Genomic DNA, 13,147 nt, shown 5'->3' on the forward strand with positions numbered 1-13,147 from the left:
GAGAGCTAGGCGCCACACTATACAGTGTGGCGCCTAGCTTCTAGGCGTTGCATTAGTGGTTGCTTCATTTTATAGTGCAACCATTAATGCAGCGCCTGAGAGCTAGGCGCCACACTATACAGTGCCGCGCCTATCTCTTAGGCTCTGCATAATGACTTAACAATTTTTAGACAGTCTGGGGTGCAACGCTGGCCAGACGGGCAAAATTGATAAATTTGACCTTAAAACGAAAGTATTTCATAAACTAAACTGTTTTAGAAAATATTTCACACTGCTGACCTTTTTGTGCAGCGCCCGACAACAAGGCGCTGCACTCTACTGTGCAACTCCTTACAGCTAGGCGCTGCACAATGTAGTGCAACTCCTTAGAGCTAGGCGCTGCATAAAATAGTTTCGACCTGAGGTCAGATTTGTGCCTTTTACCGGCCAGACGTGTATCTTATGTGATTTGATTCCGTCCACAGATTAAATTGATCAAATTTACCATCTCATTCTTTTATGTTGATTATTGTGTTGATAGGGGACCCGTCGCTCCTCGGTCGCTCCCGCGAGCGGCCAGGAGCGAACCCTAGCCGCCGCCACTAGCCACACCCCTCCGCCCCCACTCCCCTCGCCGCCGCTGGCAGGAGTCGCCGGGCGAAGCCCGCGCGGCTCGGCGGCGGCGGGGTTCCTTTTCCTCCTCCCGCTCGAGCTGGTGCGGCGCGGGCCGGCCGCTCCTGTGGGAGCTCGAGCGCGCTGGCGCTCGGGGCGGCGCGGCGAGGCAGCGCGGGATGGTGGCGCGCGGTGCGCGAGCGGGCGCGGCCAGGTGGTGCTGGCGCGGCGAGGGGCTTGGCGGCGCGTCCGTCGGGTGCGGCCTTGTTGCCCCTCGACGGGATCTGGCGGGGACGGCTTGGCGATTGGCGGCGCTCCGGCGGCTCCTGGCGCGTGGATCCGGCGAGTGGGGATGCGGACGGCGGCTCCTGGCTGCTTCACGGCTCCTCCCGGCGGTGCTGCAGCTGCAGTGGGTTTCTCCGGCTTCGGCCCGGCAGCCCTGCCCGGCGGGTTGGGGTGGGGTGGCGGCCCCCCCTCCCGGCTTGGTGCTGACGAGCTGGCCAGTTTGCTAGCCCGGCATGGTGGTGGCTGCCGGGGCGGCGGCCTCGGATTTGGTGGAAGCGGCTTCGGCTGGGAGGTGGTGTGCGCATCTGGGTGTGGTGGGTCTCGGGATCCCACGACCAGTTCGAGGTCGGCCTCGGCAGGGTGGGGTTCGTTGGCTGCGTTGGTGCGGGCAGGTGGTGGTTGAGCATCTCCGGGAGAAATCCTAGGTCCGGCCTCTGCCGGATCTGGCGACGGCGACGCCCGTGGGCGTCGTGTTCTTTCTTGGAAGCGTTGCTGTTGTGTGGTGCTCCTCCCCCCTCTCCGCGGCCTTGGCTCCGGAGGGAAACCTCAGATCTTCGAGATCGGGCGATGAAGGCGCCTTCACGTCTTCTTCCTCCTTGGGGGCATCGTCTCGGAGCCGGCCAGAACCTGGAGACCAGTTGGGTTGCGGCATCTTCGCCGCGTGGGTTGCGGCATCTTCGCCGCGTGGGTTGCGGCATCTTCGCCGCGCAGTTTGCTGAGGCGGCCATCTCGGGGGCGCTGATTTCTGTTTGGCAACGATAATGGCGTCGAGAGGAGCTTTGGTCACGGCTAGGGCTTCGGTAGTCGGATCTTCCCGGCGTGTCCGAGGTGCTCTTCCGTTGGTTGCTTGGTTGCTTGAAGTCGGAGCTGCGGCGGAGTTGTTCCTGCGGTAACGATGACAGGCGCTCGGTGGTCGGCTACGGCGGGCACGGTCGGCGCAAGTCCTCCATATTCCCTTGTGATGATCGTCGTCAGAGTCGAAGCTGTCAGTTGTTCGCGCGTGTGGCCTTCTGTTGGCATGTGCCGTCATGTTTTCGGTGCAGCTACCTTTGTAGCTCCGTGATCCCATGTCGGTGGCCAGGTTGACCGGTGGTACCCATGTTATATGGGTTGGATTGTATCGGTTTTAGCGCGGTTTTCCGTCAATTAACCGGGCAACTCTCACTCCTTCTTAATCAATGAAAATGGCAAGTCTTTGCCTCGTTTCAAAAAAAAATTGATCAAATTTCCCAGGATCGAACACGTACGAGTGCTTGCCAAGTACTACTACAGAGCACAGACCCGAGTAGCGAGAGGCCACATGCAGTCGACATGGATGGGCAGAGATTGGACGCATAATGGTCAGTGGGCAGGCACAGCTATAGCAATTGTGACGAGGAAAGGTTCAGTGATGGAAACGAGCGAGAGGTACGTCGTGGCTTCGCGCAATTGTGCACAAGGGCGCAGAGTGAAATAGGCAAGCGAACGTTGCATTCTACTCCCTCCGTTCCGAATTACTTGTCGCACGTATGGATGTATCTAGATGTATTTTAGTTCTAGATACATCTATTTCAACTACGAGTAATTTGGAAACGGAGGGAGTAGTAGTTGGTGGAGTATGGGACAGACAAGAGACAAAAGAGACAAAAGGATAAGATTGTTGGTGCCAAGTGACATGATTAGCAAGAGGCAGCAATAAATAAGATGAGAGCGACTATCATTTCATCTGTCAACATATGACGTACAGTACATGCATGTGATATTGAAACAACAAAAGGACAGCGGCCTAACCACAACGACAAACGGTCAAACGGACGGTCAGCTATCGCTGTTACGTCAGAAGGTTTGAGAACATGAGTAGGATCATCATAATACACCACCCTGGCCGTCCTCGCTCCATGTCCTTCCGTCCTTGCGTGAATCAATCAGCCCGATGAGCTGCTGAACTCGCAGGATCCGTGCCCTGGAAAAGGGCAGAGTTAACCAGTTAACAACCACTTTCCCGCAAAACAAACAGCTAACAACAACCAAAGGCTGAAAAAGAGAAGCAAAGCAGTTGCATGTGGAGATCAGAGGGAGAACACGGTCAGTTCCTTGAGCTAGCAGAGACCTGAAACCGCCAGTAAAGCTCCTCGTAAGTGGTAGTGCAATAATTAAGTTCTCGAGAATCGTCATTGGTATACATACATTTGTAGTAAGATATAATAAGTGGTCTGTAGCTTGCAGATTGTGGTTTCTTACTTATATTTAGTAGTAATTGAAAGGTCTTTTATGCTTTTCAGACCAAAGTCACACTCTGCAACATCATCTTTTACCAAGTTAAGCTAAAGTGACAAGCTAAACGAACTCAAGGAAAGAAGCACGCACAAGCAGGAGTGCGTGGATGGATGGGTTTCAGCTCTGAAAGGAAACTACTCCTACTACGCATATATGCAGACGTCTCACCTGCAGCGGTCGACACTCAGCGCCCATCATCCTCTTCTGCTTATGAATAACATGCTAATGGACTAAAGCAAGGGTTTCAGGAACCAAACCAGCCCAGCAGATGGAATTCAGACATAAGCGTATGAGGTGTTCTGCATATACTAACCCTGATGCTTCTAAATACGCCCTAACAAGTAACACCTAAGGCCATGGCTGTGCAGAAATGATGTCAAATATGTCCAGACGAATCGGCACTGCCGATTCAGACAACGATGACCGCATCTGCAAGCTAATGCTGATGGCAGATGGGCAATGCAGATGCAGAGGATCCAAAGGCAATGTGAAATGCGCGGTTGGACTTTGACTAGGTCAACGAACGGAGGACCCAAGTGCACCTGGGCTTAGGACAACTCCACCGCGCGACCCTATCCTGTTCGCCCCCGTCCGTTTGGGTAAAACGGACGAATAGCGCGGCCCAGCGCACGGCCTCACACGGACAAATGTCCGGATTCCGTTCGTTTTCGGCTCATCCCCGGTCCAAACTTGCGCTCGGTTTGGGGTGAAACGGACGCGCGCGGACGGCCTGGACGCACGCCCTTGTCCCCCCTCCCCCCGTGGCCCGCCTGTCGGGGGCACTAGCAGTCCCTCCGCTCCAACGCTTCCACCCTCTCTCTCTCTCTCGCCCCGCCCCGCCGCCGGCGCCGCCGCTATTCTCCGGCCGCCTCCTCACCGCGCAGCCTCCGACCGTCCCTACCAAACCACTTCTCGACATGGCCGCCACCACGCCCGTGCTGTGGCCGTAGTTTTGGCCGTCGATCGGAGGTTTGGCCGTCGCCGTCTTTGCCGGCCGCAGAGGGGGCAGGACCACCGGCGACGCACCACGGCGTCCTCGACAGCTTCCGACGAGAGCTCCACAGCGGCCAGTAGCCGGCCGGCAACCACCCCTGCTGCGTCGAGGTGATCATCGCGGCCTCTTCGCCACCAAGCCCGCAAGGTGTTCAACATTTTGCCCACAAAGGTATGGACAGTGGAGACGAGTTTTTCTTCCATCACTTCCTTTGTTCATCGGACGATTCGTCGTCGGATGATGAAGACATTGTGGTGGCTGCACTGGTCGTTCACGACCACATTCAACGGCAACTTCCTCGTACAGGGGGTCACTCCCTGGCCGTGCTCCCAACCTGAACCGCAACAGGGAGAGAGGCCACGCCCTGGTCTATGCTGATTACTTTGCCAACACTCCTCTCTTCAAGCCAGATAAATTTCGTTGCCGTTTTCGAATGGCTAGGCATGTGTTCAATCGTATCCGAGAGGGAGTGGTTGCTCATGACCCATACTTCGAGTGCAAGACGGATGCCCTTGGCAAGCTTGGATTCTCCTCTTACCAGAAATGCACCGCAGCCATCCGCATGCTTGCATATGGAATTCTAGGCGATCTGGTGGATGAGTATGTGCGTATGAGTGAGACAACATGTCTGGTGTCAATGTACAAGTTTTGCCAGGCTGTGATCGAGGTGTTTGGCCCAGAGTACTTGAGGCAGCCAACTGCCGCTGATACAGAGAGATTGTTGGCGACCAACGCAACTAGAGGCTTTCCAGGCATGCTTGGCAGCATAGATTGTATGCACTGGGAGTGAAAGAACTGTCCATTTGCTTGGCAGGGCTAGTACAAAGGGCATGTCAAGGCGTGCACTGTCATATTAGAAGCGGTGGCATCACAGGATCTTTGAATATGGCATTCTTTCTTCGGCATGGCAGGTTCTCACAATGATATCAACGTGCTGCAGCGTTCTCCAGTCTTCGCGAGGCTTGCAGAAGGCCACTCCTCACCTGTCAACTTTGAGATCAACGGCCACCATTACAACAAGGGATACTTTCTAGCAGATGGTATATATCCTCAGTGGTCAACTTTTGTGAAGACAATCTTGAAACCCGAAGGTGAGAAGAGAAAGAGATTTGCCCAAATGCAAGAGAGTGTTAGAAAGGATGTGGAACGTGCTTTTGGTGTGCTTCAATCCCGGTGGGGTATCGTTTGAAACCCTGCACTGTCATGGGATGAAAGGAAGCTTTGGGAGGTGATGACTGCTGGTGTGATCATGCACAACATGATCGTCGAGGACGAGCGTGATGAGAGTATCTTCGACCAAGGATTTGACTATCAAGGTGAAAATATTGAGCCCCTGCACCAAGACTAGGGCACATTTGAACAGTTTGCCCAATTCCACCGTGAGATGCGTGATTGGCACACTCATTTGAATCTTCAAAATGACTTGGTTGAGCACGTGTGGGATCACATTGGCAACCAATAGATGTATTGGTCCATTTTATGTTTAGTCAAGACAATTTCGATTTGGTTGTAAAACTATTTTATGAAAGACAATTTCAATTGGGTTGTAAAACTATTTTAATTTTCAGACAAATATTTGGGTTGGAAACTAGTTTTGATGAAAATTTGAGCATTTTTGGCCTGACTGACAGGATGAGGCAAAAGGATGCGTCCGCGCGCTGGGCGCGTGGCCACCGCATCTCATTACACGCCCGGACACGACCTCAAATCCCTACCCAAACGGTCAGAATCCGGATAAAACGGACGTCTATTTGAAGTCGCGTGGTGGAGTTGACCTTATCATTTAAAAGCAATGGGGAGACGACGGCCAGCTCTACTATGCCTATCTGAATGGATCTTTCCGAACAAGGACGGCAGCTGCAACCTGATCATCTCAGCACAATTTCTGTCAGCGAGCCATCAACGCTGCGGCAGGCCAAAGTCTGCATAGTACCAACTCTTTGCCAAATGGATAGAAAAATGCTTTCTACCGCATGGCATTATGCTAATGTGGAGTTGTTATTCGTCGTGGTTTTAGTTTAAATTGGAACCGAGGGAGTAGCTGTTAAGCTAAGAATTGGTGTACACTGTAAGGAACCATCCTATCCTAGTCAGTAAAATGAAATCATGCTACGTGTTCCTAACTGCATTCAGAAAAGGGGAGTCCATGGTGCTCTAAACCGAACACACCAGTTTCATGTGTTCATCTCATCAATTAGATGAAGTTGTCAAGAAACGACCTTCTAGTTATGCTTATGACAATATCTAAGACAGTCCAGATCCAACTGTGCTGGGTCAACAATATGTCAGCTGATTATATTTTGGCAACAACAGATCTCATGCACAAGTATTTTGTGCGTATCAATATCTGGATTGATCTCCAAGCTGGGGGTCAACTCTCTTGGCAGAATAATTACTTGTTCTGTTGCCCGTTATAACCCTCATGTATCGTTAACAGAATAGATTAACCACGGGATCAATCAGCTATGGCAATTGTGACGAGGAAAGGACCAGTGCAGTGATGGAAACGAGTGAGAGGTACGTCGTGGCTTCGTGCAGCTGTGCACAAGGGCAGAGAGTGAAGTAGAAAAGTGAACGAACGTTGCATTCCAGTAGTAGGTATGGTATGGGACAGACAAAAGGGACAAAAGGATAGGATTGTTCGTGCCAAGTGACAGGATTAGCGAGAGCCAGTGATAAATAAGATCAGAGTGGCTATCATTTCAACTGTCAATCGATGACGTACAGTACATGAATGATTTTGAAACAAGAAAATGACAGCGGCCTAACCACAACGAAAAACGGTCAAACGGACGGTCAGCTATCACTGTTACATCGCAAGGTTTGGGAACATCAGTAGGATCATAATACACCACCCTCGCCGTCCTCCTCCTTGTGTGAATCAATCAGCCCTATGAACTGCTGAACTTGCAGGATCCGTGGCCTGAAAAAGGCAGAATTAACCAGTTAACAACAATCAAAGATAACACAATCAAAGCAGTTGCATGTCGACATTAGAGGGGAACACAGTCAGTTGCTTCAGCTAGTAGAAACCGCTTATATGGTCATCATATATAGTAGCTTCCAGTAAAGCTTGTCACAAGTGGTGTGGTAATGTAATAATTAAGTCCTGAAGAATCATTGGTATGTTAGCATTAGTAAGATATAATTACGTGGTTTGCAGCTGGAGATTCTGTTTTCTTCTTCAAGTAATAATGGAAAGGCCTTTCATGCTTTTCAGACCAGATTAACACTCTGCATCATCATCTTTTACCAAGTTTAAGCTAAAGCGACAGGCTAAAAGAACTGAAGGAAAGACACGCAAGCAGGAGTACGTGGATGGAGGGGTTTCAGCTCTGAAAGGAAACTACCCCTACTACGCATATGCAGACGTCTCACCGACAGCCATCAACACTCGCCACCCATCCCCTTCTGCTTACCAGAATTCGACAAAAGCATACGAGATGTTCTGCATACTGAACCCTGATGTTTTCTAAATATGTGCAGAAATTATGATTCTGTATCCACCCTACTCTCAAATGTCCAAGACGTATCAAGGGACTGACGATTCAGACAGCCATTGCCTGCCATGCTCATGCCGATGGCAGACGAGCAATGCAGTCATGCAGATGCAGGGTGTCCGAAGGTAAATGTGAAATGTGCAGTTGGACTTTGACTCGGATCAACAGTGCACCTGGGTTTAGCATTAAAAACCAATGGAGAAACGACAGCCAGCTCTACTATGCCTATCTGAATGGACCTTTCAGAGCAAGGATGACAACTGAAGCCTGATCATCCCAGCACAATTAATTTGTCAGCGAGCCAGGTGTACATAGTGCTATGGTAGGATCCTCTGTGCCATATCACTGTGCTAATGTGGGGTTGCGGATACTACTAGCTTTGCCTAGTCAGTAAAATGAAATCATCTATATGTTCATTAGGGGGGAGGGTTCATGATGCTCTCTAAATCGAACACCAGTTTCATGTGTTCATCTCATTCCATAAGATGAAGGTGTCAGAACCGACCTACTTATGCTTAGAACAACATTTAAAACAATTAACATCCAGATGTACTGGGTCAACACTATGTCTGCTGATTAAATTTTGGCAGCAACAGGAACCTCATGCTCATCTTGTGCATATCAGTATCTCTTATATCTGGATCTCCAAGCTGGGGGTCAACTCTCGCGACAGAATGAAGAGTTCTCTTATTGACCACACGATTCGTTATAATCCTCATGTATCATTGCCAGGATAGATTATCCAGGGGAATCAATCAGCTATGGGCACCAAATGTCTCTAAAGCTTACAGGCCAGCAACTACTTGTAACTTTGTAAGTGGTGAGCATTTTCCAATATCTCGATCCTAATCTCTTTAGTGAACCACCTACCTAAGATATGTGAGTACACCAAATGCATCACAACAGGGACATCTAGTAGTATAATATTAGGAGAGACGTTAGGACAATTTGATTTCATCGCCCTAATCATCATTATAATAACTAAACCCTCCGTAGCAGCTAAGCACAGCATCGGATGGATCTCCTAGTTTGGAATGACGTGATTTGGTCATTTGAATAATCCGATATAATCTCAGATGACAAGTTAGAACAGTTTAATTTAATCACCCCCGATCATACCTAGAAGCAAGCTGGTCCTGCACTGTTCTCCTAGACTGTATAGCCTTGGCTAGTTTCAGAAGGTTCATCCCACGGCCAGCTAATAAAGAAACTAAAGACACTACCTCTTTTGCTCATCTGAACAATGTACTGTCTATTCTGTTCACCAGGTACTGCTAATCAACGCCAAGAGTACACAGTTTCATTAACCCAATGCACGAGCTCAAATGATCTACTGTAGTTGCAATGTTCATGCATAAATCATTTTATGTTCATCATGTACTAATTTCACCATGTATATAGAGTAGTGTTGAGTTAAGAGCATGCTTACTTGGGTCCTTGATGGTCTGCTCTGCGAGGTTGTTGAAGTAGCACGTAGCCCCGGTCTTCCTGAACTGCTGCCAGTAGGAGTTGAAGGCGTAGCTGGCGTGCGCCGCGCCGGTGTTGGGCTGGAAGCACTCGCCGCCGGGCTGGATGGCGTCGCAGGTCCCGTTCCCCTGCCCGCACGCGTACGTCAGCGCGTCCCCCACCGCCGTCTCGTTCAGCTTCCTGCCGGCGTGGCCGGCCAGCACGCACCATATCGGGCCCTTGTACGGCGTGTCGTTCCCCGCCGCCGGCAGCGGCGGGTACGCCCACAGCGGCCGCCGCCCGGTGAGGTCGACCGGGTACACGGCCGTGCCGTTGGCGTAGTAGAGGCCCCAGTGGCGCTCGGTGCCCGGCCCGGGCTTGAGGTTCTCGTTGTAGAGGGAGAAGACGAACACCGGCATCCTGGCGCCCGGCCGCGCCGGCGTGCCGGGGTTCCTGGCCATCCGCGCCGCCAGGTTCCTGTTGTAGACGGCGGCGTTGCGCACGTTGGCGCCGACCTGGTCGTAGTCGCCGCCGTTGGGCCAGCCGGTCTCCGCGACGGCGATCCTGACGCCCCCGTGGCCGAGCTTGGACATGGCGGCGCCCACGGCGTCGAGCATTTCGTCGAGCAGGTTGGTGTAGGTGAGCCCCGTGCCGGGGTCGACGTAGCGGGCGCGCGCGGCGGGCTGGAGGAGCGCGTAGTCGAGCGGGACGGTGCCGTTGCTGCTGGCCCAGACGAAGTAGGTGTAGGCGTCGACGAAGTAGTAGGAGTTGGTGCCCTCCAGGAAGCGGAGCAGCGGGCGGAGGACGGACTCGGCGATGTCGGGGCGGAACGCCGCGGCGGAGGGCGGGCGCGGGAAGGCGCCCGTGACGAGCGCGTCCATGGCGAGCGTGGTGCCGAGCTTGACGCGGCTGACGCGGCGCGCGCGGAGGCTGCGGTGGAGGTTATCCATGGCCGGCACGATGCGGGTCCAGGTGGAGGCCGCGATGGAGCCGTCGGAGAGCACCTCGTTGCCGACGAGCAGGTACTTGACCCGCGTCCGCGGGAGGTAGGGGAGCAGGTTGTCGGCGACCCAGCGGTCGGCCGCGGCGTAGGAGGCGGCCAGGTCCGGGATGAGCTGGTTGGGCACCATGATGGAGACCGCCATGCCCGTGCCGGCCAGCGCGCGGAGCACCGCCGGGTTGGCGTCGTAGATCTTGACGGAGCCCGCGCCCGCCGCGCGCAGCAGCTGCACGGACCGCCGCGGCGCCGGGATGTCGTCCGCCACCCTGCCGTAGTTGACGCCGAGGCCGCGGTCGCGCCCGTGGCGGAAGGGGCTCCCGCTCCAGCTCGCGTCCGCCGCTGCGGGAGCGAAAGAAACGGACAGGGCAACGTAGCGCACGTCAGCAACTGGCTCGGGTCGGGGTGGGTCGGGTGAGCGGACGGAGGAATGGCTTACCGTGGCAGGCGAGGGCGGCGAGGAGGAGAAGGAGGAGCGGCCGGAGGGGGGAGGCCGCCATGGACGCCGCCATGGCCCTGCTCTGTTGCGCGCGGTCGTGCGGAGTCGACGTTGGAGAGCGAGCGAACGTTGACGTGTGGAGGACCAGGGGGAGGTTTAAGTAGGGGTTTAAAACCCGAAGCTGCCTTGCTTTGACGACGGCAACGGTACAGTCGGTATCATGCACTAAGAGCATCTCCAAGCGCCGGACGCGCCGCGCGCAAAAAACAGATTTGCCGCGCACGCATTGCCTGATTTGGCACGGCGCGCAGAGCTGGCTCCAGCAGCCGTGCTAAAATGCAACGCGCGTGCGCCGCTCCAGCAGCGGGCTAAAATGCAGCCCGTGCGACAACATTTTCGGAAGCATAAAAATAAAAATAAATTGCATAGATAAAAAATAAAGATAAATTGCATAGATAAAAAAATGATACAAAGGAATTTTACATCGGTGCAACTAGATAAATAGTTCGAAAACATAGATAGATAGAACTACGGTGCAACTAGATAGAAACTACTACGGCATACTAGATAGAAACTACTCCAAATCACTACCACCATCATCATCCTCGTCGGTGTTGTCCGAGGTATCGAGCCAAATGTCGTCCCAACGTTCATCGTCCGACGTGAAGATCGACCTCCCACCTGCTGAAACGATGTCGCACTGCACATTCGCCAATGCCTTCCGCCGACGCCGGTCCGCCCGCTCCGCGCGGCGCCTTGCCGTCCTCTCCGCCAGTAGGCACGCTCGTCGGCGACGTCCTTCGGGTGGCGACGACGCCACTTCGCCATGGCTCGCTCGTCCTCCTCGGCGATGAGGAGGCGGCGGCAGCGCCGAGCGTGGTCGGCACGGTCCATGTCAGTGATGAGACGCGGCGGAGGGGCGACGCGCTGCGCCTGCTCGCGTGTGAAGACGTCCCGAAAGTTCATCTGCGTCCGGGGCCTATCCAACCGCCACGCCGCCGCCTCGTACGCGTGGGCCGCCTCGTACGCGCTCCGGAACGACCCGAGGCCGAGCCGGACGTCGCCGGACTGGATCTCGGCGGAGTACCAGCCGTTGGGGCGCTCGCGGACGCCACAGTAGCCCGACGAACCCCGGCGGCGCGGCGGCATGGCGGCACGGAAAGCGGCGAAGCGGCGAGGTTGCGAGGGGAGGGCGCGTGGCTGTGTCTGTACGCGTGCGCGGAACCAGCCGGCGCGCGCTAAACCCAAATTTTATCGCGCGAGCGCGTCTTTTGCAGCACCTCTAATCAACGGCACTTGGGGCAGTCGTGAGACGCGGCTTTTGAGTTTTGAGTATCTCGGCGACATCATTGACACAGGTGGCGAGCTCAGACGGCAGTACTACATTACTCTGATGGATCCTACTCTGAGTCTCTGATCTGATTCAAGTACACGTACGTGTACGCGTACAGCGAACACATGCTGAGACTGAGTTGGGACTGTGGAGCTCTGAGATCGGGGGAAAAGAAAAGCCAGAAACAGGGCCAAAGGGGAAGGGAAATTGTGCCGTTGCATGGGTGGCTTGCCTTTTGTTTTTGCACATCGGATCCATCCTGCATTCCTGCTGCCGGCATCAAAGTTTTGGAACCAACGGGGTGAAGTGAAGTGAAGCTGCCTTTCCGGCACGTCTCGTCTCGCCGGTGCGAGTTTGGCCCTGTTCCAACGGGACAAAGGCCACTGTTACGGCCATCCTCGGGTGTCCGTCCGAGATATTTTACTCACGGCCAAGTTTCCTTCGCCTTTTTCCCAGTACTTTCTTTTCGGCCTCATTCGGTTTGAAGGATTTTTATAGGAAAAACATGGGAACAAGAATTCCAGAGGAAAATATATATGCATTCGGTTTGTAGGAAATCCGTAAAAGAATTTCATAGGAATACTATTCATTTCCTATGCTTTTGGAGGAAACTACACATCCACTCAAAGCTCATTTTGCGCGTAGGAACGAGGCAAGTCAATTCCTTAGAATGGCAAGTGCCATCCTATCAAATTCCTATACTACTTTAAATTCCTACGTTTAGATTTACTCCAAACCGAATGAGCCTTCAGGTGAGGGAAGAAAGCGCGTGGCCATTCTCAGCACGTCTGTCGCCGCATCGCACCGGCCAGCCAGCGTTCGTTCCCTCCCGTCCGATGGTGGTGCGCGCAGCGGCAGCGCACCGTGCCGGTCGAGGTCCCGTGCGCCACACCACCACAATCCACAAACACAGGCCGAGGTCAACTCTGCTCTACCTCGCCTCACTCACCGCCATCAGATCGGGAAATGGGGGAGCTGTGCGTTGGATTCCGTCTTCGTCTTCAGAGAGAAGCTCCTTCTGCCTTTTTCCCGTTTGATTGAGATGAAAGCTCCTTCTTTCAAAAAAGGATAGGAAAAAAAAGAAGATGAAAGCTCTTTCTGTTTTTCTTTTTCCCTTTATATAGATGAAAGCTCATTCTGCCTTGCCACGCTCCTTTGTACAGACTGGGCAGGACTCGCTTGTTGTCAAGTTGGCTTTGTTTTTTTCCTTTTCCATTGACAGTCTCTGAAGGTGGCTTCGCTACTGCCTTTTCTCCTGTAAAAACCTCTTTATCGTCCTCAAAAGGATGAGGAAATTATCACCAAC

General features: G+C 53.4%; 1 protein-coding gene across 1 annotated transcript; it reads right to left on the reverse strand.

Annotated features, from left to right (window-relative positions):
- Nucleotides 1-6,799: 6,799 nt before the first annotated feature.
- Nucleotides 6,800-10,631, reverse strand: LOC119302151 (probable glucan endo-1,3-beta-glucosidase A6). Its single transcript, XM_037579183.1, has 3 exons — nucleotides 10,509-10,631; nucleotides 9,056-10,411; nucleotides 6,800-7,049 (listed from the first exon to the last, which is right to left on the reverse strand). Exons 1-3 carry the CDS (start codon nucleotides 10,579-10,581, stop codon nucleotides 7,018-7,020), a joined length of 1,461 nt encoding a protein of 486 aa, XP_037435080.1. The 5' UTR covers nucleotides 10,582-10,631; the 3' UTR covers nucleotides 6,800-7,017.
- Between the last annotated feature and the right edge of the window lie 2,516 nt (nucleotides 10,632-13,147).

This window comes from Triticum dicoccoides, chromosome 5A (assembly GCF_002162155.2).
Source record: "Triticum dicoccoides isolate Atlit2015 ecotype Zavitan chromosome 5A, WEW_v2.0, whole genome shotgun sequence".
In the NCBI taxonomy this organism is placed as follows: domain Eukaryota; kingdom Viridiplantae; phylum Streptophyta; class Magnoliopsida; order Poales; family Poaceae; genus Triticum; species Triticum dicoccoides.